At 49.6% G+C, this 25136-nt stretch overlaps 2 protein-coding genes across 5 annotated transcripts; one reads left to right on the top strand and one right to left on the bottom strand.

Annotated features, from left to right (window-relative positions):
* Positions 1–2339: 2339 nt before the first annotated feature.
* On the bottom strand, positions 2340–21506 carry UNC5CL (unc-5 family C-terminal like). 3 transcript variants are annotated; one of them, XM_084753316.1, is made up of 12 exons: positions 21387–21506; positions 21270–21354; positions 19384–19473; positions 18603–18874; positions 12119–12563; positions 11386–11686; positions 9819–10081; positions 9115–9216; positions 8940–9007; positions 8029–8129; positions 7466–7579; positions 2340–4896 (listed from the first exon to the last, which is right to left on the bottom strand). In XM_084753316.1, the coding sequence occupies exons 5-12, from the start codon at positions 12501–12503 to the stop codon at positions 4671–4673; spliced, it is 1560 nt and encodes a 519-aa protein (XP_084609442.1). In that variant the 5' UTR covers positions 12504–12563; positions 18603–18874; positions 19384–19473; positions 21270–21354; positions 21387–21506; the 3' UTR covers positions 2340–4670. The 3 variants fall into 3 exon arrangements, with proteins under 3 accessions (XP_084609442.1, XP_084609443.1, XP_084609444.1); XM_084753318.1 differs by lacking the exon at positions 2340–4896 and adding an exon at positions 6037–6667; XM_084753317.1 differs by having other exon boundaries at positions 21270–21393.
* A 98-nt stretch (positions 21507–21604) lies between these two features.
* On the top strand, positions 21605–24609 carry TSPO2 (translocator protein 2). 2 transcript variants are annotated; one of them, XM_084752198.1, is made up of 5 exons: positions 21618–21635; positions 21949–22052; positions 23086–23275; positions 23859–24000; positions 24226–24609. In XM_084752198.1, the coding sequence occupies exons 3-5, from the start codon at positions 23106–23108 to the stop codon at positions 24400–24402; spliced, it is 489 nt and encodes a 162-aa protein (XP_084608324.1). In that variant the 5' UTR covers positions 21618–21635; positions 21949–22052; positions 23086–23105; the 3' UTR covers positions 24403–24609. The 2 variants fall into 2 exon arrangements, with proteins under 2 accessions (XP_084608325.1, XP_084608324.1); XM_084752199.1 differs by lacking the exon at positions 21949–22052 and having other exon boundaries at positions 21605–21635.
* Positions 24610–25136: the final 527 nt, after the last annotated feature.

The raw sequence follows: 25136 nt of genomic DNA, 5'->3' as shown, positions 1-25136 counted from the left end.
CCATAATCCAGTCTATCCTATGTAGAAACAGTACCCAGTATTGATGCATAACTACTAAGCCTTTGAGATGTAGCTAGCACAACTGAGGAATTAAGTCTTCATTTTACCCTGTTTCAGCAGGATTTAAATTCTAAGATAAATTCCTATTTTTATTTTTAAGAACTTGAAGTCTATTTGTCTTATGTATGAGAGTGTACTCTTTTCAGTTATAAATTTTATGAAAGTTAAATACATATCAAATATTTCAAATTACTAGTTAGCAAATACTAGCTGCTTTCTGCCACTATGACAAAATACCTGAGGCAAACAACTTGTAAGGAAGAAAGGTTTGGGCTTACAGTTTATTGACCATCCTTGGTCAATAAGCCCAGTGGCTTTGGCCATGTGATAGCATAAGACATACTGGTGGGAGCAAGTGTGCCTGAAAGCAAAGACAGTGGCAAAGAAGACACTTGGGTGCTGATAAAAATTATCATGAATTCTCCCCCAAAGATTTAACTCCCTAAACTAGGCTCCATCTCCTAAAGTTTCCATTACCTCCCTCTTAGGAGCAGGACACACACTGGGGACCAAACCCTTAGTTTAGGGATGTGCAGAGACACTGAAGATAGAAACTATAGCAGCATACAAGTGGAAATGTGCTATAACTATAAAATGCATCCCAGATGCCAGACATTTAATATGGAAAATAATTTGAAATATGCCTGTGGGCCAGTGAGACAGCTTCGTAAGTAGAAGTTCTTGTCTCAAAGTGTAGAGACCTGAGTACAGTGTTTGAAACTCACATAAAGTTGGGAGAACCAACTCTACAGAGTTCCTTCTGGGATCCACATATGTGTATACCCATCACACAGAGCAACAACATAGCAGTAATAATAATAATAATAAAAGAGGGCCAGGGAGGTGGCTCAGCAAATAGTGCTTGCTGCATAAGGTTGATGACCTGAGTCCAATGCCCAGAACCTTCAATGGAAGGAGAGAATCAATTCCCAAAAGTTGTCCTCTGATCTCATACACACACTTGCATTCACACACACACACACACACACACACACACACACACACACACACACGCATGCATGTGCACAAACACAGATTAATTAAAATTAGTTAAATGTGCCATTATTTTTTGAATGATTGTATGTGGAAATGTTAACATTTTGGGTTTATTAAACTTAACAAGATATTATTCAAATTGATGCCACATGTCTCTTTTTATATTAAAGGTTTATGTTTCCTGGGGGTCAGGGAGTCACATTTGTGCCATAGCTCGTGTGTGGAGGTCAGAGGATAACCTGCAGGAATCTCTGTTCTCTCCTTCTACCAGGTGGGTCCTAGGTATTGAACTCAGGCTGTCAGGCTTGGCAGCAAGCCCCTCTGGGCCAGCTCAGCATCCCTCTTTTTACCTTCTTGGATGTGACTCTTAGAAAATGGGAACTTGTGCATGTGGCTCTTGTTGTGTTTCACTTGGATGGTGCAGATCTGGATCTCGGTGTGGCTAACACCCATGTCCTGAATGGACACTGAGATAGGTCACCGGTGAGCCCAGGAGGCTCTACCTTCACCTGTCCCTTTGATTCCTGATGCCTGTGTCCAGAATCTAACCCCAGGGGAGCAATTTAGAAAAGGCCTCCATCACGGTCGTGACAGCAGAGTCCTGATTTTGTTTCTTGGGACCAGACGGGTGACCTATCAGGGGAAAGGGCTGGAAGTGCAGCCACACAAAGCACCAATGGTTCTACTCGAAGTCAATACACAGGGGGAAAAAACTCCACACAACTAGGTCACAGTGTGATATTACTGTCCAGTCCATGGACTCAAAGGCCCTTGGTGAACCTCTTCTATTATTGCTTTGCTCCAAGGGTGAAAAGGCCCCACTTAAGTCAATCCCAAAAGTGAGGGTTAAGAGTTAAGTCTTCCTATACCCATTAGGGCAATGCTCTCTTGACTTAGTTGCCAGAAATACACTAGCTAGGCGAGAGCTGGTCCTCCCTACATGAACCACACAGCCTGCACCTGCCCCAAGATGTCCAAAGCATCCATTTTCCAGCCCTGGAAACTCATTCTGAGAAACCTGGGCAGCCTATGGTTGACTAATTTTGGTTGTTAACTTGACTGAGTCTGAAATCAACTCAAAAGTCAAGCATTCAAGCTTTGGGCATACCTGTGAGGGATTGGGCACACCCAGAGGGGTTGGCTTTGATGTTTTTCATTTGACATAGGAAAGACTCCTACACACTGTAGGGCAGCACCTTCCAGTGACAGCCCAGATGAGAGACAGACTGACAGACAGACAGACACAGACACAGACACACACAGACAGACAGACAGACAGACAGACAGACAGACAGAGAACAGAGACAGACAGAGACAGAGCACTCACTGCCTTTTGCCTGCCTGCCTTTACTCTGGCTGGTAAGTTTATCACCTCTGTTGCTGCTGTGGTGACTGCAGCTCTTCACTAGCTTCAAGCCATTGATTCCCCCAGTCCTGCTTCAGGCTTCCAATGTGGCCCGAAGACTAGTGACTCTCGAAGACTAGTGACTTTAGAGGAATCCCTAGACCTTTGACACAAATTGAGGCTGCTAAGGAACCCAGCCAAATGCACTAAACAACAACCAGGTTCTCAGCCTCTTTGGTGAGAAGACAGCCATGTTGAATTTTTCAGATCACATTCTGTAAGCCAACCCAATGAACACTCTTTTCATGGGAAGTATATACATCCCATCATTTCTGTTCCTCTAACAAACTCTAACAGCAAGCCAGAAAGCATTCTCACCCATGATGGATATCAGAACTCACACGATCCCCCTCTCCTATAACCCCTATGGCTTCAGTCAGCTACATAAAATCAATTGTTCCAGAAAGGACTCCAACAATGCCTTTGATTGGCCTGCAGGGCAGAGAAGGAGCTGCACTGTGGGAGGGAGAAAAGAGCCCTTCAGCGTGGAGTCAAACCACCAACTTGGGCAGGCAGAGCAGCGGAGAAGGGAAGAGAAGGGCAGGAGGCACAGATGAGGCTTAATAAACAAGGAGGAAGCATAAGGACCCGAATCTGAAGGCTTGCTTCATGAGAGGGCAAACGAACTGCCCAAGTTACCAAACTGCAAAATGCTCATCTGTATAATGTTACGATCCAAAGTCACTGAGGGCTGGAGAGATGGCTCAGTGGTTAGGATCACATACTGCTCTTGTAGAGGATCAGGATGCAGTTCCCAGCACCCAGGGCAGATGAGACACTACCTCCTGCACCTCCAATTCTGGGGGATCCAAGAGCCTCTTCTGCTCTCCACTGACACCTGCACTCACACATTCAATATCCACACATATATAACTGAAAATGAAATGTGTATACCTACATCTAAATTTATCAGTCATGGCAAAACATAGTTATGAAGAAAGGCATCTTCATATTTTACTAGTATTGTATACCATTAAAAAAAATATCAATATTTTAATTAAATATGGGAGTGAATTGTTTAGTGTTTCCAGAGAGATTGTCTGCCTTTGGACAAAGTAACAAAACTATTGGTAAGCAAGAGTATTGACAGCCAGAACTGCTGTCTGGGTGGAGAGTCCATTAACCCCTAGTCTTTGCTTCCTGACCCTAAAGGAGAGCTTGATGTGTGAGGGAAATAGCTCACTCATTCACCCCGGGGAATAGCTGATGCTCGGTCAGTAGCCTTAATTCATGGCATTACTTCAGAGGCACTTGCCTGAGGGAGTGACTGAGGATTTGGTTTGTTTCTTTGTTTGTTTGTTTGTTTTTTAATAGAGAAAGAGATACAAAGATAGGGCTCCATAACTAGATAGAGGTGAAACAATGTGAAGAGCCGAGCAACTTAAGGAAGCTGACCTGAGATGGGGAAACGGTAGGAAAAGGGAGCACTCTCAGCTGAAGGTGGAGAGACATAGGGTGGGGAGAGAGTGTGCACCCTGAGGCTTTTTCTCAGCATCTTGTGAGAGAAACAATGGCCGAAAGGGAGGATGAGGTGTAAACTGCATGTGAAGAGACAACGGAGTGGAGGCTGCTGGGCTCTAGATCTGGCCTTCAACCTGGCCACCCTTCCTCACACTCATCAACTGAGCTCATTAGTGCAGCCCAGCACACTGACTCTTAGTTGTACCCCGTGCATCCACCTTATCCCCCAAGTCCCATCCAAAGGTCTCCCCACAAGATCCTTTCTGGAGACTTCTCTTTGCTCCAGCCTCCTTCAGCGCCCTCCCTTCTCAACACAGCTCCACATCCACTACATCCCCTATCCACAGGGAGGCACTTTCTAGAATGTCGCTCTCAGCTGGCAGTGAGTACGTCTCCATTTGGCAGAACAGACTCCAGGGCAAGTTCAAAGGAGCCGACATTCCTCATGGTCCCAGCCAGGTGCTGAGACCCAGTGCTCCGTGACTGAGCAGCCTCTGAGGCCGGCCAAGAGAGAATTAAAGTTATATTGGAAGCTGGCTTGGCTGTGCCATCTCGCAGACTCCCGCGCCCCCTACCGACCAAGAGAGAACTTGCACTCAGGACAAAGTGGGCCGGCAGGATGGAGGACTGTCCTGATGCAGGGCAGATAGTCGGTCACAGCTCGGTCCACCCGCATCTGCGGCATTGATCCTGAGCTCATAGGCATGACATGGTCTCTTGAAGCACCCTGCATGGCCACGGGGCGTGCTCAGAGTTTCTCATCCAGCTCTAGGCCGCGGTTTTCCCAGGCGCCTCCTCCGTGCATTGTGGCAGGGCTGCCCCTGGGGGTCCGGTTCAGGTAGTTCTGGATGGCAGAAGCGCAGTCCAGCCGCTCCATGGAGGTCATGAGGTAGTGTAGCTCCTGTAGGCTGCCATTCTGTTCCTCGAACAACTCCAGAATGGCCGCGGCGGGGCTGCGCTGGCAGGACAAGAACCTGTTTCCAAGGGACAAGGGGACTATGAGATGCAAGCAGGGACTCTCCCACTCCAGCTGCTCTTGCCTACTTCGCAAGGAGGCGGGACTTTGAAAGTTGAGGTGGCCCTGACCTCTACTCCTCTTATGCCTCAGGTTCGTCTTACTGAGCTGGAAACTTACATGAGACAGCCTCTAAGAAGGTTCGACCTTTGATGAACTGGACACAAGCTACAGTCATTTAGGAAAAGGAAACCTCAACTGAGAAAATGCTCCCATCAGATTGCTTGTAGGCTAGTCTTTGGGGGTCATTTCTTTGATTAATGATTGATGTAAGAGGGTCCAGCTCACTGTGTGTGACACCATCCCTGGGCAGATGGTCCTCAGTGGTATAATAAAGCAGACTTGAGCAAGCCATGGGGATCACAGCCGTTAGCAGAACCCCTCCATGGCCTTTGTATCAGTTCTGCCCTAGGTTCCTACCTTGAGTTTCTGCCCTGACATCTCTTCAAAATGGGCGTGGTGGCACAGGTCTTTAATCCCAGCACTCAGGAGACAGAGGCAGGTAGATCTCTGTGAGTTCAAGGACAGCCTGTTCTACAAAATGAGTCAAGGACAGCCAGGGCTATTACACGGAGAAACCCTGCCTTGAAAAACTAGAACATAATAGTAGTAGTAGTAGTAGTAGTAGTAGTAGTAGTAGTAGTAGTAGTAGTAGTAATAATAATAATAATAATAATAATAATAATAATAATAATAATAATAAATGGACTGTCATCAATATGCAAATAAACCCTTTCTTCCCCCAAGTTGCTTTTGGTCATGGTGTTTTATCACAGCAATAGAAAGCAAACCGATACAGGTGATATCTACAAAGTTTACACTGGAGAACCATGAAAATTAAAAAACGAAACAGAAAAAAAAAGCATGCTTTACGTATGTTTATGATTTTGTTTTGTATCACATTCCTGGTTTCTATGACAACCCTCCATTGTTTGGGAACCTTTCAGGGGTTTTATTTACCAGCCAATCTCCAACTCCTGGCCTCCTGGTGATGCCTCCCCCCCTCCTTTGACCTCCCCTCCTAAGCCTTTTATGCCCAGGTCCATCCCTATCCCATTTGCATATCCTGGCCCCATTCCACACCTCAGCGGCTCCCCATGTCTATCCATGACCTCCTCTCAATTCTTACTCTCAATTCTGCAGCCCTCTGGTCATACTCAGCTATTTTTCCGCTTCAACTGCTTGTGTCTCTCTTTTCAGTGTTTTGCAATACTGAACCAACACAAGAGGGCACAAGGAATTCTTGCTCTTAATTCTCAAGTTCTCAGAGTCCCTTGCTATAGATCATCTGCGCTCCCAGGAGGTGAAAACATATTTCACTCTTGTATCCCCGTACTTGGTGGCACACAGACAGCTACTTGACAACTGTTTAAATCTCTTCTGCTTCCAAGGTCTGGCTCTAGCTCATCCCTGACCATTGCATTCACGGCCCGGACGCTAGGACCTAGCACAGAACCCGCCTCCTACCGATCCCTTTGTGAGCGCCTTGGCAGGAGCCGCAGCTGCACCGCCACTGTGATTGCTAACCCTTACTGTGTTAACAAGCCACGGGCTTCCAGCTACATGTTGTACACACATCATCCTATAATCTGCTTTTCTATGCCTTGGGCCACAGTGTGGCAAGCTCGTACCAGTGACCCGTCTCATTGCTTGTGAAATATTTATTGCACACCTACCGTGAGACAGACATCACATAACTGGTCTCATGCTGAAAGAAGGGGCTTGGAGTCCTGGGGAGACAGCGAGGTAGTCTAAACTCTACACTTCTCTTCAACTGTGAGACTATCGCTACCTCCCCCCCCCCCCACCTACACAGCTCATATAACAGACACAGGAGTCCAAGCTCAACGTTCACTTCCATGGAGAACATACAAAAGGCTTCCACTCTACGCCTAATGCAAGGAGTGATCTGGAAACAATGGGCTTGCTCAGGCTCAGACACACAGGTGAGGGGCTTTTACACCACCACCTTGAACAGCCCCTGAGGCTCTCTTACCAACACCAGGATCTTCATGCCTCCCCTGTTTTCTTCAGTCCTGGACTTGAACAACGATTACAATAGAACTGTCTCTGGAATAAAGAACTGGGACGCTGGTGGCAACCTGGGGCCGAGTCACCTTCCCCAGTCCCTCGGAGAGACTGTACTATAGCCAGGTCTACCTGTCTTCTGGTCTTTGTCTCGTGATTCAATTGTAAGACAGTTATGAGGAATTAGAGGCCTTTCTCTGCCCAGTTTAGCTAAACTGGAAGTAACTATTTATCAATTTTTCTTTCTCACTTTCCCTGAAACACAAGGAAAGTGGGAAAGTGGGAAAGTGGGTGGCCAGTTTATGGACCTGAGTGCCTGGTGACAGTTACTCTGGACAGAGGTTGAAGATGTAGAATAGACAGAGGTGTCCTAAAGGGACTCAGGAGGGACTCAGCAGCCCTTCACAAACTTTCAAGTCACCCCCTCGTGCCTAGTCTGGTTCCCAGGATGTCCTGAAGGTCCCCCAACCCCAGCCTACCTTTGAGCTACTGTTGCTTACCGGATCTTCATGCCGCAGAGCCCCAGGTGTGAAGCCAGTCTGCGCCAGTCATTCCCCGTGACACTGTTGGGTTCCAACAACATCTGCAGCTGCTCAAAGAGCTCCGGGGGCAGCCTGAGGCACGGGATAGGGTGCTCACAGAAGGAAGGGCCCAAGACCCAGGGCTGGGCAGATAGCCCAACCTGTTGCCACACAGTCCTGAGGTCCTGAGTTCAATAATCAGCACCCATATGAAGTCTAGTGTGGTGACACACCCTGTGACTCTAGCTCGAGGGAGAGGGAGACAGATTTCCTGAGTTTGATGGTCATCTAGAGCTCCAAGTCCCCAGTGAGAGACTAAAAAACAAGATGGTGACTGCTAAGGAGCAATATCCAAGGTTCACCTCTGGTCTCCAGGTGCCTCCACAAACCCACATACATGAATATGCACAGAGAGAGAGAGAGAGAGAGAGAGAGAGAGAGAGAGAGAGACTCAATCATTCTCTCATCCTTTCTATTTACTGGTGCTGAGACAGGATTGCCAAACATCCCCAGGCAGCAGCCACGACGCCACCTTTACTCACCTATTGCACAGGGGTGGCTGGGAGACTGGAGGCGGTACTGCCCAGGTCTCCTCCTCTGATGCCTGGAATCTGAGGATTTCCATGTATTTGGTTTCCAGGCCCTAAATCACCAACAGAGACCAACAGAGACAGGGACCACACTCAGGGGTCATGGGACACTCCTCCTCCAAGTCCCCACCCCCTCCATTCCCCTGCAACTTGACACAACCCTGTCACCAGAAGACACAGCCCCCACCCCACCCAGCCCCTTGGACCCTCTGCCTCCCAGACCCCAGAACCCTACAGTCAGACTTAGGTCTGCCCCTGAGAACAATAAAACTACACAGGATGCATCCTCAGCTGGCAGACAGCACAAGACACAGGACACTACCCAGTACCAGAGAAACTGACCTCCAACTGTCCTCCCCGAATAACAATGTGGCGCTGTCTACCCTCATCCTGCAAGATGCTTCTTTGGTTTTCCTAAGACCCTCAAACCTGACAAGTTCATCTTTTCCCTGAGGTGCGTCCGGTGGCGGGGGGGGGGGGGGGGGGCAGGGGGGGCAGCAGGGGGGAATGCCTAGCCCCTCCCCCTTCCACCTGCTTGCATCCTCCTTTCTAGTCATGATAAACAGGGATTGTCACTTTGGAGAAGGCCAGGTCTCCCAGAGGCCCTAGCTGTCTGGAGATGGGAGAAAGAGTTAATATAGAATTTGAATCTTTTAACCTTCTGATTTTTTTTTCACCCATTCATAGAAAGAGCTCAGGGATAGAGGGTAACTAGGGTGCCAGCTGGCCTAAGTCTCTCAAAGATGTGGCTCTTTGACTACTTTGCTTTGTAATTAGGAGCCTGCTCACTGTGTACTGGCCCTGTCTCCCTTGCCCAGACTTTCCAAGGCCCTGCCCGTCCTCTGTGCCTCTGCGCAACTCACGTCCTGGAAGGTGTGCATGGTGACAAGGATCTCATTGGTGAATGCCGAGCAATCTTCATTCTCATTGGCTGCAAAGAGAAGCAAGATGGGTGAACAAGAAAAAGACTCAAGACAGGGCTGCAGAGTAGGGTAGCTGGGTAGGGAGGACAGGAACAGAGCAGGGCCCGGGGCATACCTGCCTTTCTCCGGAAGCAGAAAGAGCGGAAGGGACACTTTCCATGCCAGATGTGAAGATGAGGCACCAGCTGGCTACTGCTGTCATCCACGTTTTCCCAACCTGGGGAGAGGACAGAGCAGAGGGTCTTAGAGGATGAGGTCATCCGCAGTCTTGAAGGGAGTTGTGGGGAGACAACAGGATGACTCAAGGCAGAAGTCTCTCAAGCCAATGGAAATCCGTGAGCTTGTGTGGGCACCTCAAAGTGGCTGTTTCTATACTACACACACACGCACACACACACACACACACACACACACACACACACACACACAATGCCCCCACAGCTTCCCTTCATTCTCTACTCCACCTCTTGAAGCAGTTGTATACCCCCAGAAATTACATGCCTGTGCACAACCACACAGAAGATTCTAGAAACACTGCCAGCTGCCCGAGCCTTAAGAAAGGCCCTGGCAGGCAGACAAACTCAGAACACAACCCCAGATCCAAGGTTCCTCTTGCTTCCATTCCCCTTGCCTAGCATCTCTTTATTCTGGGGTGTTTGGTGGCCTGAGTGGAAGACAGAGGAAAGTGAAGACAGCCAGGTAGTCCTCTCAAGGCAGCTGGGAACCCCAGGAAATAAATTTGGGGTTTCTAGATTTCCTGGCAGACTAGAGGGGGCTCTGAACCTCCCTCTCATGGAGTTTCCTAGCCAACCCCCTCACCCTCAGAGATGTACTTGAGCTTCAGGCATTGGTCCGCTCTGGCCCCAGTGAAGTCGAAGAGCTGGCAGGGCCCACGCAGGCGTCCTCCGTGGGGCTGTTCGTTGGTGATAGCCCACTGCAGGGCGCAGGGAGTATTGTTCAGGAAGTAGACACGCAGCTGCAGGTGGGTCTGCCCTGGTGCCAGTGGGGAGCAGAACAGTGCCAGCTGCAGCCATTTGCGGGCTGTCTGGCCCCGGGGTGCCTCCAGGACACAGGTGTAGAGACTGTGGAAGGAGATGGTGGCAGATGCCCAAGCATAGGTACCAGGAAGGTCAGGATCCAAGGTGCCTACCACCGGGCTCCTGTCATCTAAGGGGGTCTCTATATGAGTGAGGGGATCACTCCAAATAGGCACAGAGGGAGGACCAGATGAGGGACAGAGTGGCTTAGAGGATCAAGAAGTGAATGGGCTGTGATGACTGTGATGTCGATGGCAGGCTCTAAAGGCAAATCTCTGGGTGAGCCTGTGAGGGAGCTTCCCGCGTGAGTTACTGAGGTGGGAAGATGCCCTGACAGACAGGATGAGGTTCCTGGACTGAGCGCAAAGCAAAAAGAGATGGCAACAGCCATCTCTTTCTCTGATGCTTGACTAAAGAGGTACCATGTCCAGCTGCCTCAGCCTTCTGCCCCCATGATCAAGTGTACACTTGAAATGTGAACCCCCAATACCTTCCCAAAGTTGCTTTTGTCAGTACATTGTCATGTCAGTGAAGAGTGTTGCCAATTCAGTGACAACCACCTCCTGGGGAGGAAGCCAGTGTGTGTTAGCTGGCAGTGCCGGCAAAGTAGTCACGGGGTCTCCATGACTTGAAGGGGGTCCTGCAGCCAGTCCTCCTCTAGTCGGTGGGTGACAAGGAAACTGGGAAGCAGAAGCCCTAAGAGCCTAAGAGATGGAGGACAGATATGACATGAGCTGGAAGGGGACAGTCTACCCTTAAGAGTTCAGAGACAGTCCTGAAGAGAGGCACCGGATAGAGAGAGGCAGCTATAAAAGACACATGTGGGGATGGGGAAAAACTTGCTACAGGTGTGTCCAACCTTTAGCAATTGAGGCCCAAGGATGTCATCCATAAAGTCACACTCAAGAACCATGCAATTGAGTTTCAAAAAAAAAATCTCATTATGTTTTAAGCAATTCTACACTTCTGTGTTGGGTCAAGTGTGGAAGCTGTTCTGACCATCTAGCGCCAGCGGGTTGTGGGTTGGACATGCTTGCTAGACAAAGGGGTAAGTTGAGTCAGGTGCCTCCGGATAGGAAGTGAGACAGCGACACAGCCTTAGATGGGGGTTTCGATGACAAAAAGAACTGCCATGAACATTAGAACAGTGGGCTAAGAGACGGACACACGGGGCCTAAGAGACTGTGGAAGCTTCCTAGAAAATAAAGGGGCAGGCGGGTCTGACACCATAAGAAGGTGGCAGACAGAGAAGGACACTGCCAGAGAGGGACACAGAACAGAAGGGCGGGCCCATGGGGACAATACTAGAGATACACAGCAGGAGGACAGGCCAAAGGCCAAAGGCCTACCTGAAGTGAGAAAGCAGGATCCGACACTCGTCCCTGGAGATATGAGGCCCCGGCCGGGCCAGAGGCCTCCAGTTCTTGGCGTCCAGCAAGGAAGTGTTGCTGGTGTAGGCACAGGCCTGACTGGGCTGCTGGGCGCAGTGCTTGAATGTGAGGGTGCAAGGCTTCAGGAAAGAGGCCCCGTGAGGGCCACATGCCACCACAGGACTCACTAGTCCCTGTCTATGAGACAATGACGGGGCATCTGTCAGGTCCCACACCAGAACCAAAGACACCCTCTCCTGGCGACCCACTGTCACGGCACCTGGAGGGACAAAGGGCTGAAGTGAGTCGAGCAAGTAGAAATGTTCTGACACTTGAAGAAGTCCACTGTGAGCTGGCCTGGGGTACAGTTCTAAAGCAGTCACCCATTTCCTTCCAGGGCCACAGCCACTTGTATGGGGATGGATTTGTGTGACCATACAGCCATGACCTTCCATCTTTTGTTCGGAGATTTATCATAGCACGCTGTCTTTAAAGCAATTTTACATTTTACTTTCACCTGCTAGGAAACTGTCCCCAAAACTCTGGGAAGACTCATCTTTGGACTCAAAAAAAAAAAAAAAAAAAAAAAAAAAGCGCTACACTACAAATACAGTTTTCCAAATTCCAAAGTTGTCTGTGGGTGGAGCTCAGACAGGGGACCCTAACTTTCTGCCTGAAGAACTCTGTGCCCAAGAGGAGTCTGGGAAGTTACCTGGAGGGATGAGCAGGGAAATGCCTGCGTCTTGCAACATCAGGCACCCACCACGGTGATCCACCTCTCGAGCAGTAAACACCAATAGCTTCTGCATCAGCTGCCGAGTGATGGTCTGGCCCTTGGTGGGAGTGTGGAGTTCCTGGTAGAAGGCAGCCACCTCGGGTAGTGTAGGGGGCAGGCACTGCCTTGGGAGTTCATATTCTGGTAATGGAGTGGGTGAGGACGCAGGTTCCTCTTGGACATCCGGCTTCCGGCAGGCCCCTAGCAGCCACTGAGAACACTGCCATCGAAGGCATTGGACCAGGAAATAAGCGCTGGCCACAGGGATCCCCACCAACAGGAGGAATTGGAAAGGGTGGACAGAGCTCTCCTCGGGGCTCATCCGCCTGGTCACTTGATGCTGATGCTCTCCTGCACCCCTGCACCAGCCAAGGCCAAGGGCCTGGGGGGAAAGTGGTTAGAGTCAGTGGGGCTGAGCTGTCTTTTTTTATTTGTAGAGGCCAAGGCTTGGCTGTCTGCAGGAATGCCCCTTAATCCTTTTCTTTTCCCCTTCCCCCATACACACACACACACACACACACACACACACACTCAAGAATCTCCAGAGCTAGGCATGGTGGTACACATCTATAATTTCAGCTCTTATGAGGCAGGAAGATTTGGAGTTCAAGGACAGCCTGGGTTACAAACTGAGACACTGTCTTGAAAATAAAAAGCATCTCGCAGTTCTCCACAACCTAGTTACAGCAAAGTAAATCCTGGGACATAAGGAAACGTGTACTCAGAGTTAGAGGGCGTGAGTTCAAAGCCATGTCGGTCACTGTACATGTTATACTTGTCATATTGCTTAATTTACCTCAGTGTCTTCATCCATCCAAATATCTACTTCTGAGTCGGCAAAGATACACACCTAGTAATAATCCTAGACTGATACAGGAAGATCTTGAATTGGAGGCCAGCCTGGGCTACATAGCATTTCAAAAACAAAATCTATCTGTATCTGTAAGTACTCATTTTTTAAAGAAAATATGTAAGGGAAAAAAAGCAATCTCCAGTCTCATTAGTGTAAAATACACACACAGGCTGAGGGCATAGCTTAGGGGTAGAGTGCTATGCATGTACAAGACACTGGGTTTGAGCCTGCGCAACACGTGAAGAAAGCACACTCGAGACAGCGGAGGAGAGGGATGTAAATTGTGGAGAAGGGTCTTCTATAATGGCATGTTATTAAAAACACTAGCCAATTATACAATTTGACATATTCTATTGGTCACATCACAAAGTAATAATAGGGCCTGGAGAGGTGGCGCAATGGTTAGAGCACTTATACTACTCTTGCAGAGACCAGATCCCAGCATCCATGTTGGGTGGCTCACAACTGCCTATAACTCTTGCTCCATGGGACCTAGTGTTCTCTTTTGGCCTTTCTGGGCACCCACATACATGGGCATACACTCATACAGACATATACACGCATACACATAATGAATTCCAAAATATTTTAAGGTAATAATAATATTTGTATTTAATCCAATATATTCAAAATATTATTTCAGCATGCAGTGGGTAAGCAGTCATTGGTCAGCTGTTTCCCACCTGGACTCCATGGACTGTCTACACTTAAGACAGCCCAGCTTGGACTTGCCAAAGTCCACACACACAGGTCGTAGTAACTCCTGTCCTCGGGAGAGTCTGGACAGACATACTCCTGACCCGTTCTGCTCATCACCTCTGAAAACTGTTGGGGGAATGGCCTGATGTATTTTGATGCTAATTAATAAAAAGCCGTCCCATCTGGGCAGGGTGGAAGATAGAGGACTGAGTAAGATTCCGGGGCTCAGGGAAGGAGGAATTCTGAGAGGAAGAAGAAGGAAGGGAAGAAAGACCTCCACGAGGAGGAAGGAGAAAGACCAGAGGAGGAGGAGGAGAGGAAGGCCACCATGGGTTAGATGGAAGAGAAGCACATGGCAGGCGTGGATGGAGATTCGACCCAGATGAAGAACATTAGCAAGTATTTGGGATTATGGATGGGAGGTAGCTTGATAGAAGTTATTAGGAACAGATGGCATGGGATTGGAGCCGGTATGTGATACCTGCCCCACTGTATGAAGTAGTTTAGAGGATTAATGTCTGCCCTGCCCCAGGTTAACTAAGGCTATTTTAAAATATACCAAGTGTCAGTGTCTTGATTGAGTGCTAGCCGATAATACTAATAATATTGATAATTAAAAACAACAGAAAACCATGACAACTGGAGAATGCAGGAATGAATTCTACCAATCTCTGTGCTGCTTGGATTTTTCACAGCAAGCATGTCCTTTGTATGAACTTCAGAATTGTGTGTGTGCCTGTCTGTGCACACGGGAGTGTGTGCATGTGGAATCAGATGTCAGCCTTGGATACCAGCCTTCTGGAGCCATCTACCTTGTTTTTGAAGACTTATCTTTATCATTTTTAATTACATATAACTCTGTGTGTGTGTGTGTGTGTGTGTGTGTGTGTGTGTGTGTAGGTATGTACACATGAGTGCAGTGTCTAGACAAGCCAGAAGCATCAGTCTCCCCTGAATGTGGAGTTACATGCAGCTGATAGCTACCTGACGTGGATGCTGGGAACCAAACTCTGCCCCCCTGGAAGAGCAGCCAAACGCTCTTAACTGTTGAGCCATCTCTTCAGGCCCTGGTTTAGGCTGTATTGTTTTGCTTTTCTTCTCTTGTTTTTTGAGACAGGGTCTCTCACCAGGACCAGGAGCTCACGACAGAAGGCTTGGATGCCTGGCCACTGAGTCCCAGGGATCCACCTGTGTCTGTCTCCCCAGGGTGTAGGTTATTAATGCAAGCCGCTATGCCCAGATTTTCACATGGGTACCAGGAACCCAACTCTGTTTGCAGGCTCGCACGAGAAGCGTACTGCCAACAAGTCTTCTCCCTGGAGAGGGCTGCTGAGTCCCATGACTTTGCACATTCTAGGCAGGTTCTCTCTTACTCATCTCCAGGTCCAAACTCTGTTTGGAACTTACTGAAGGAGGGAGGGGAACGCTTTCTCTGGCAGCTAATGGGGATGGAGTGTGGTCGTGTGAGAAGTATCTGTAGATGACAAAGCAGTAGCTGAATGTGTGTTTATTTATGCCCCTCCTTCTGCCATAAAGGTCCAAAGTTAGCTCCCAGGCATACACTCAGTACAGCATGATCAGCAAAAGTTAAAAGTGGAAGCAAAAAAAGAGAGGAGGAAAAAGAAAAAGAAGAAGAAGAAGAAGAAGAAGAAGAAGAAGAAGAAGAAGAAGAAGGAGAAGGAGAAAGAGAAGAAAAAGGAGAAGAAGGAGGAGGAGGAGGAGGAAGAGGAGGAGGAGGAGGAGGAGAAGAAGAAGAAGAAGAAGAGGAGGAGGAGGAGGAGGAGGAGGAGGAGGAGGAAAGGGTGGGGCCTTCAGAGAGGTTGAAATGAGACAGGCTGAAAGCACATGCTCACTGAGGGCCTGCCTGATAACCTAGCAATGGCAGCCATTGGAAGCCTGGATCTTTCTTGTAACCCCCCCCCCCCATATACATATCTGTTTTCCTTGCATTTGCTTCCACCCCCTTCTATCTCCTCCTTGAACCCTGTTCATTCCTAACACCCACACACACTCTGGTAGGACTGGGCTCCCCATACCCTGCGCATTCTGGCCCCTGGATTTGGCTCCTTGCAGCCCTGGTGATGCAGCAGCCCTTGACTGTCTTACAACCTCTCTACTGCCAATCCTTATAGGCTGTCACACCAGCTTTCTCACTAAAAAAGACATTTTCTTATCACCAGCTGCACCATGGTAGGCTCCAAATGTGCTAAAGATGTCTTCTTCTGGCCCAGAGGAGCTGCTGGGGGAATGCAATTCCTCCACTTGGCAGCTGGATTCCTTAAGGCATGATGCCCTTCTGCACAGAAACCTCTGTGATTCATCTGGTTCTGTACTGACTGGAGAAGCTCCCAGTAACCCCGATCCTCTTCACCAGTCACCTTCAGCTAAGCTGCGACACTTCTTTCCCTTCTGAAGACCTACAGAGACTTCATAGCCCTTTCCCAAGAGAAGTAGTCATATTCCTGACAGGCAGATGCTCCTCCACATCATCACCATTAAAGACCTAGGAGGGACCTGTTTCCCCTGAGTCCTCACTGAAGACATGTACCAGGCCATGGGACATAGTTCCCTTCACAACCTTGAGGCCAGAGCCTCAGCCTTCATTAGCCAGGCCCCCCTGCAAGGCCACAGGTGAATCGGGCAAGTTGGCAGTGGCCAGAAGCCAGGTGAGTTAAGGAGGCAGGCTCCCCCTGAATCCTTCTCGTCCCCTTTACTGCTTATATTATTAACAATAGTTACAACCATTAAAACTGTAATAGTGATGGCTTGACTCATGTCATCCTCTCGTGGGTCTCTTCGTGCCCACTTCTAGAGAGAATGACACTGGATGAGGAAGGAGTAACAGTGAAGAAAGAGGTTTCTGCTTTGTGGTACCAGCACCCGGGAGGCTGAGGCAGGAAGACTAAGATTTTGAGGACATATAATGAGACTCTGTCTCAAAGAAGGCAGGAAGGAAGGAGGGAAAGAGGAAAGAGGGGGAAAAGGGAGGGAGGGAGGGAGGAAGAGAGAGGGGGGATAGAGATGGCTCAGTGGTTACGAGCACTGGCTGCTCTTTTAGAAGCTCTGAATTTGACTCCCAGTCCCCACATGGAGGCTCACAACCATCTGCAACTCTAGTCTCAAATGATCGGACATCCTCTTCTGGCCTCTGTGGGTGCTATATGATCATGGTGTGCATACACACAGGCAGGCAAAACACTCGTACACAGAAAATAAAAATAAGTAAGTAAAAAGGGGGGGGGGGGGAATAGAAGGAATAGGAGGGGAGATAGGAGGAGGACAGCAGGAGAAAAGAAAAGGGGGAAAAGAAAAAAGGGAAGGGGAGGAGGGGGAAAGGTGAACAGGAGGAGACAAGGCAGGGGGCGAAGAGAAGGAAGAACAAGAAGGAACTAAAAAGCAATGTAGGCATCTCTGGCCTCCATGGCAAGTGAGGACATTTATGCCCAGCCCACCAAGTTTCCAGTTTCAGGGATGGGCTGATAAAAGAGAATGAAATAAGAGGAACTCCTGTGTTGCTATAACAACAGTCTTCTTGGGGCCTCTGAAAGACCAGAGTCCAAATCCCCTCCACCCCATTGGGCCACGTCCCCCTTCCCCGGCTGCCCTACCTAGAAAGTTGGTATACACCACTCCCAAAGCCCCCTGGGCCTCTCAGGGGAGTCTGTTCATTTCTCTTGCCACAAGCCGCTTAACTCCTCCCCAGATCAAGCCTGGGGCCTAGCTCTTGCAGACATCCTTAGCCCTCACCCCATTCTTGCCTCTGAGCCAAAGAGGGGAAAGGAGCCAATGTTTAGAGGACTAGTGTACAGAAAAACAAATTCACTAGGTTCTCCAACTCCACGCCTGAGTCCTCAGAACCCAATCCTTCCAATTTGTCTGTCTCCAGAGTCCAGAGCATTCTGGGTAGCATTTTCCCTAAACAAGGGACATTAGGATTCTGCAGTCACCTGCCCTCCGAACAAAGATCCAGACCCACGCTGCAAAGATCTGTTCATATCCTGTGGCCACTACTCTCCCCACTTTTAGAAGACATTAAAAAAAAAAAAAAAGTAAATAAATAAATAAATAAATCACCAGCCTGTGCTGGGTTTGGTGGCACAAGCCAGTAAGCCCAGCTACTCGGAAGGCTGAAGGAACAGGACCACAACTTCAAAGCCAGCCTCAGCATACAGAAAGAGTTCAAGGCCATCCTGTAGTAGGAGTCTGTCTTAAAAATTAAGGACCTGAGCCCAGCATGGTGGTGTATGCCTTTAATCCCAGCACTCAGGGAGGCAGAGGCAATCAGATCACTGTGAGTTCGAGGCCAGCCTGGTCTATAAAGCAAGTCCAGGACACCCAAGGCTACACAGAGAAACACTGTCTTGAAAAACAAAAACAAAAACAAGGTAAGGACCTGGTATGTTGGTGAAAGCACTTGGAAGGCAGAGGCAGGCAGATTTCTATGAGTCTGAACCCAGCCTGGTCTGCATAGTAAGTTCCAGGCCAGCCAGGGCTACATAGTAAGACCCTGTCTCAAACAAGCAAAAATGAAAAGTAAAATAGGGCTGAGGATGTAGCTCAGTGGTGGAACACTTGTCTTGCGTACTCCAGTCTCTGGGTTCAAACCCCAGTACCAGGAAAATAACAAAATAAAATGAATGAGGCCACACGCAGTTTACGGCCAGCTTTCATGAGCACACTATACATTTCCACGAAACATGGAATCATCCCCGGGCTCCTGACACCAGCCAGCACTGGCCCTTCCCCAAGATCACCTTCCTTCCCTCCCAGTGCAGTGTCCCCAAGACTGTCTAAGCAGACCTGGCTTTTTCCTGGGCCCCACAGCCATGCCCATCCCCTTGCAACGGTCCCGGTCCCAAGGGTGCTCACCTTAATGTCCGCTGGCTCCCAGAGGCTGCTAGACCGTCCAGAAGCAATAGTTCCCTCTCTAAGAAACAGAGGTCAGGCCGACTTGTCTCCAGGCCAGCAGACAAGTGGATCTGGGTGGGGAACCCACGTAGGTGTGGCCTGCCACTTCCCGGCAGCAGCGTCCTACCTCCCGGTCACGATAAGGAGGGGTGGCGGAGAGTGTCTTTGTCTGTTGGCAAAGTCCAAGGGAAGCCCAGGAGCAACTGAGGATGCCAGAAGTAGTCAGGGCAAGTCTGGAAGGGAGGAGGAAGGGAGGCAGCGTTGGTGTAGGTCTTGCATCTAGAAACCCTCCTCCTCACACTGCCCTCTGCTGGTGAGCAGTGGACTCTACTGAAGGCTGGATAGTACGGCAGAAGAGAAGGGAACCTTAGCCAGAGGTTCTCTGGCCAACTAGGACCCGCACAAGACTCGCGTAGGAATCCTGTAACCCCTGATTCCACAGGGTCAGGGTCCGAGACCGCAGCTCAAAGAACCAAAGAATCTGGCCCCGCCACTCAGAGTCTCTTCTCAGTCCTTTCTCCGTGGGGAGATCACACAGGTACTGAAAGTGAAAAACTCACAGATCCGCTCCCTACTTCACAGAGTTGCTGGAACACGGCCCTTGGGGGCGGGTCACTTCCTTTGGGGGCGAGTTGGAGTTAGTGCCGTCACTCTCAAGGCTCTGAGACCTTAAGAGCCTGGTCCAGGAAGTATGGAGCTTCTAGGATGACAGTCCCCTAGGGAGAGGGAGGGAGTTGCCCACCTGTTTGCCGCTGTCTGCCTCTTCAGCACCCAGTCGTCTTTCCACGGGCTCTTGCACTGACTCTGTATCTTGGCTTTTGTGAGAATTGTGCTGCAATAAACATGGGAAGAGTCGGGGACAGGGGGTGGGGAGATATTGGTCCATGGGTTATAGTTTGATGAAAAGAATAAGTTCCGGTGCTCTGTGGGACTGCAGTACAACTATAGTTAAACAATAGTGCGCCGTACATTTTGAAGTAGTTAGAAAACAAGATGTTGGCTGTTCTCGATGATAATGTCCAAGGAAATTGATATGCTAATCACTTTGATTTGATCATTACAAAGGGTATCTCAAGATGTCTTGCAATATGCCCAATAAATATGTAGCCGTTATTCGTCAATCAAATATCAAATACAATTTTAGGTATTTTTCATTTTTATTTATGCGTATGTGTTTATGTATGTGTGACTGCATGTGTACATGGAAGCCTTCAGAGGCCAGAAGAGGGCATCAGATGCCCTGAAGCTGGGGTTATAGGCAGCTGTGAGCCACCGATGAGGGTACTGAGAACTGAATTCAGGTCCTCTGCAAGTACCACAAGCACGCTTAACTGCTGAATCGTCTCTCCAGCCTCTAAGTACAACTTAAAAGAAGAACGAGAGAGAGAGAGAGAGAGAGAGAGAGAGAGAGAGAGAGAGAGAGAGAGAGAGAGAGGAAAGAAAGAAAGAAGAAAGAAGGAAGGAAAGTGTGGAAGTGTGGACTGGGAAGTTGGCTCAGTCAGTAAAGTATTCATGTTGCAAGCACAAGGACCTGAGGTCAGTGGACAGAATCTACATGAGAGACACAAGTAATCCTAGAGCTTGGAGGTGGAGACATGCAGAGCCCTGGGCCCACTGGCCAGACAGCCTAGCTGACTTGGTCAGCTCCAGGCCAGAGAGAGAACCTGCCTAAGTAAATAAATAAATAAATAAATAAATAAATAAATAAATAAAGTGGGCTCCAACTGAAAGAGCTGGCCCTCAAGGTTGTGCTCTGGCCTCCATGTGCACATAACATACACACTTGTGCACCTGCACACACATGCACACTCATGTGCACATACACATACACACACACAATATATATATATAAGTAGCTTTCTCTCCTTTTTTTAGTTAATTATTCTCCAGTCTCTCTTTCTCTTCCGGGCCTTTGTTGGAGATGGGAAATGGGGGGGGGGTGAGATAAACACACCCCAGGGAGCCCTGTTGGATGTCACTAGGAACCCATGGAGATCAGCCAGCCTGGTAAAGGAGACCTGGTGCCTAAAGGACAAGCAAGGAAAGGTGCCCAGAATTCTGACAGGGAACAAACAGGGGAGGTGTCTGTCTTTGTTACACAAAGCTGTCTGAGTCACCCAGAAAACTGGACTTTGCCAGCAGATGGGGGGCCACTCTTCCCTGTACCTCTTCTCAGTGGCTTGGAGGCAGAACAGTATGAGGAAGCAGAGGGCCACTCCTGCGCAGCTCCCCACCCACCTCCACTGCCTGCTGCCTTCATCTCTGAGACACAAAGTGCTTAGGGGCGGTGGGAAAGGTCTGCCAAACTCCAATTCCCAGCCAGGCAGAGACAGGCCAGCCAGGAGGCTGTAATCAGGGACTGTGTTCATGGATCATGAACTCATTTCCAAAGCTGGTGCTTGCCTCATTTGGAGACAATCTGGTTCCAGAAAAGGCTCTAGGGAAATCTGAGGGCCCCTACCATCCCCAGGGACACAGAGCTGGGTCACAAGAACAGAGAGCATGGGTACCAGTTGGATTGTAACTCTAGGCTAGGCTGTTACAGAAGGTCCAGATCTCAATGTCAAACCCTGAACTTGTCCATTGGTGGGGGGGGGGGGGAGGGGGGCTCCCTCCAAGGATACTTACATCAAGAAGTAGCTGAGGCGAGGGAGAAGCAGCTCAGTGGTAGAATGCTTGACAGCAGACAGGAAGCCCTGGGTTCGGTTAATCCCTAACATCATACACACACACACACACACACACACACACACACACACACACACACACACACACACAAACACACGTTCTAACAGACCGGGGAAGCTTACAGACAGGAGCCCTCATGCAAACAGCAGCATAGACTCCCCAACAATGTTACCACCCTTTTCATCTGAGAAAGGCAGATCAGCCAGGAGCCTGGCTCCACCCCTTCCCAGTCCCTCCCCATCTTCCGCCTTGTGCACATCATATATCATCAGGCATCCAGCCTGGGAGTGTGTGTGTGTGTCTGAGGTAAGTGAGGAAGGCCCGGAAACAGGAGGAGTGATGGATAGTGGGAGAAAAGAGGGTGGGCATGGTCAGTGAGGAGAATTAAAAAATCGGAAGACTTGAGGTAGGGAGGTGGGCAGGAAGCGGAGTAAGGAGACAGTGAGAAGCAGAGAGAGCCAAACAGGAAAATGCACAGAAAGGCATGAGGGTCACTTCTGTCCTGGGAGTCTCCAGAATTTGTTCCTGACCCATGATAAGAAAGGATAGATCAGTCAGTCACTGTAAAACACTGAAAACAATCTGATTATTATTCCTGTCAAATTCCATTGATCTTAAGGCAGAAGCTGAAACAGTAAGAAATCCATGCTGGCGGAGGCCTTAGTTGGAGAAGAGTCTCTACACATTGGCCCACATGGAAAAGGCAAACAAAGAAAGCAACATGTAAATGAGATGCAAATGAATGGCTGGGGTTTTTGTTGTTGTTGTTGTTGTTGTTGTTGTTGTTGTTTGTTTTCCTTCAAAGACCAGGCTGTGGTGTCTTTGAGAGTCAGACCACAAGAAATCTGGACACCTATGTCTGCAGCCAGACCTGTGGGAATGGGGAGACGCAGAGCTCATCCCTGAGGCACCAGGAGCAGTTGAGAGCAAAGACTTGAGAGAAGGGGACCCACCCAGTCCGTTGGCCGTGTCTGGCTTGTGCAGGCCAGCCTGGGTGGGCCTCCCGAGTGTGCCAGGCTGGGTGGGCCTCCCGAGTGTGCCAGCCTGGGTGGGCCTCCCGAGTGTGCCAGGCTGGCCTAAAGAGATAAGAATGGGCTAGCTGAACAAGGCAGTTGGGGACTATGATTGGCTCAGCAATCTCTGGCTCCTACACTCAAACATGGTTGCCATGTGACTTCCTGGGGAGGTGCAGACAGACGAACGTCTGTTCACCTCCAAAAGGACTCTGACAGAAAACCAAAGAAATGGTCCCCGCTAAGTCCAGCCTGGTAAATCAAAGAATAAGCCTCATTGGCCGCCCTCATCCCTCATCTTTTGCCTCTTGTCCCTCCTTCCTCCTTCCTTTCCATTCTGAGGAAGTCTCCACACAACAGTGGGACTTCCGGGGTGATAGCCATCAGCCTGGATGAGGCACAGTCTTTGAGACACCAAAGGCCGGCAATTTGCCTGGCCAGGTGCTGCCTGTGGTGGGCGATAGAGATCAGACCTGGTCCCGACTTCCAGGAGTCAGATGGCCTCAGAAACAATTACCAATACTAAACAGTTTTGCCTAGTGGGTGCTCAGTGGTGACATGAGGAGCATAAGGCGGTGGATGGCAGAAAATGGGCAGGGTAGTGGCTGCTAGAGATGGGTCAGGGGTCAGAACTAGAGCTGGGCTCAAGGCAGGAGGAACTCTGGCTAGGTAACATAAGGTTTGGAGGACCAAGAGAAGGAAGGAGGGAGGCTCATCCTAGCACTCTCTCTCTGCCTCCCCAGATCTCGCCTCCCTGCAGTGAATGCAGCTTCAAGGGCCTGTCTTTGTGGGTGTGCCCCTCCTGGGGCCCATCCTGATTCGGATGTTTACGCATCACGTATCCGGTTGGTGTGAAGACAAGAGGAAGCTGCCTTGGTGCCCACCCCACAAGGTCATTCTGCTTGTGTGGGCAACCATCTACGCTGTCATGGGGTGAGTGTGTGGCCTTGGCACCTGCAGGGGTGGAAGCAAATCGCCCCGTGTGAGCCTGTGCTGTGCTCTGGCCTCCAGATGGATGGTGCCCCCATTGTTTCCTCTTCAAGTAGGGGTCCCCACCAGCAGAAATGCTCTGCATACCTAAGATTCCAACAAGCCCTCTGCTTCTGCCTCTCCAAGTCTCCCTCCTCCTTTCCATGGCTCCCAACCAATGCCTCCTACCAGCTCTCAGGATTTATTTTATGTGTGGAAGTGTGTCTGTGTCTGTCTGTCTGTCTGTCTGTGTGTTAGTATGAGTCTATGCTGTGTGTGAGTGCCTGTAGACGTTAGAAGAAGGCGTTGAATCTCTTGGAGCTGCAGATATAGGAGGTTGTAAACCACCTAACAATGATGCTGGGAACCAAACTTGTGTCCTCTGGAAGAGCAGGAAGTACTCTTACCTGTTGAGCCATCACTCTAGGCCCTCCGTAGACCCTGAAATGATGCCCGCACCCACATGTCAGGTTCAGAGCACTCCTTGACAAGATGCCTTATGCCGGAGGGCCTTTATCCTACAGAACACCCCTCTCTTCCTCTGCAGCTATGCCTCCTACCTGGTGTGGAAGGACCTGGGAGGGGGCTTCCGGTGGTCCCTAGCACTGCCACTTGGACTCTACACTTTCCAGCTCGCCCTCAGCTGGACCTTCTTGACTCTCTTCTTGACGGCTGACAATCCTGGGCTGGTAAGGCACGTGGTGCTTCATGCTGGGAGAAGAGGAACGTGAAACCACAGGGTCCCACATCAGACAGTTGATATCAGGGACCAACATGTGACACCTACACAATTCCTATAGTGTGCACAGTGCTGGGGGGGGTGGAGGGATTTCTTGGGAAAGGCTATTGTAGAAAGGCAGAGGGTCCTGGTTCTTGAGAAAGCATGGCCACACCCTCCCAACACTTCCATCCAGGCCCTCCTGGACCTGCTGCTGCTCTACGGCCTGGTGGCAAGCATGGTGCTTATCTGGCAGCCAATCAACAAGCTAGCTGCTCTGCTCCTGCTGCCCTACCTGGCTTGGCTCACTGTGACCACCGCCATCACCTACCGCCTGTGGAGGGACAGCCTGTGTCCAGCGAACCAGCCTTAGCCATCCGAGAAGAGCAACTGAGGCACCAAGATACAGGAGAGGAGGGAGGATGCTAAGAGTGGGGAGTGGCTGTGGAGTAGGGCCGCTTGATGTGGCCGCCCTCCTGAAGCTTCCTGTCGCCCTTTCTCCTTAGACTTCAGAGAAATAGAAAACGAGGGGTGCTTTCTGACACATAATAAAAGCCTGTTGTCGACCTTGAGGGCATAATATATGGTGGATGTGGATGCATGGTGTCCAGGCCTGCAGAGCAGAAGCTTCACCCATAGGAGTGCTGAGTGGATGTGAGAACACACGCGCGGGGTGGGGTGGGGGGGCAGGGGGCCACCATCTCTCCTTTCACATGCCTCCCCAAGCCCAGCATAGGGTTTAGCACTCAGCACTAACCACAAGAACAGACTCTTGGGCCAGCAAGATGGCTCAGCAGGTAAAGAAAGCACTTGTCACCAGAACAGGTAGGAACCTGATTTCTATCACTGGGATAAAGAATCACATGGTTAAAGGAAAAAACTGACTCCCCAAAGTTGTCCTTTGACCTCCATATGAGCAGTGTGACATACACAGGTACACACAGGGATACATGCAGGTGCGCGCGCGCACGCACACACACAGCGAGAACAAATAAATAAAAATGGTCTTGCCTAGAGTATTGGTGCACTTCTGAAATCCCAGCAGCATTCAGGAAACGGAAGAGCAGCAGGATGAAGAATTTGAGGTCATCCCTGATTATACATTGA

This window comes from Acomys minous, assembly GCF_964271855.1.
Source record: "Acomys minous genome assembly, chromosome: 13".
NCBI lineage: Eukaryota > Metazoa > Chordata > Mammalia > Rodentia > Muridae > Acomys > Acomys minous.
Note: the sequence above shows the minus strand (reverse complement) of the source record. Positions and strands in the feature narration are given on the sequence as shown.

What these genes read in the sequence shown, in the direction of transcription:
- TSPO2 (XM_084752199.1), top strand. Translation starts at nt 23,106, where the DNA reads ATGCAGCTTCAAGGGCCTGTCTTTGTGGGTGTGCCCCTCCTGGGGCCC. An exon ending in ACCATCTACGCTGTCATGGG is followed by an intron (nt 23,276 to 23,858) that starts GTGAGTGTGTGG and finishes CTTCCTCTGCAG; the next exon opens with CTATGCCTCCTACCTGGTGT. An exon ending in CGGCTGACAATCCTGGGCTG is followed by an intron (nt 24,001 to 24,225) that starts GTAAGGCACGTG and finishes ACTTCCATCCAG; the next exon opens with GCCCTCCTGGACCTGCTGCT.
- UNC5CL (XM_084753316.1), bottom strand. Translation starts at nt 12,503, where the DNA reads ATGAGCCCCGAGGAGAGCTCTGTCCACCCTTTCCAATTCCTCCTGTTG. An exon ending in CAGCCACCCCTGTGCAATAG is followed by an intron (nt 7,580 to 8,028) that starts GTGAGTAAAGGT and finishes CCCGTGCCTCAG; the next exon opens with GCTGCCCCCGGAGCTCTTTG. An exon ending in CTCTGCGGCATGAAGATCCG is followed by an intron (nt 4,897 to 7,465) that starts GTAAGCAACAGT and finishes CCTTGGAAACAG; the next exon opens with GTTCTTGTCCTGCCAGCGCA.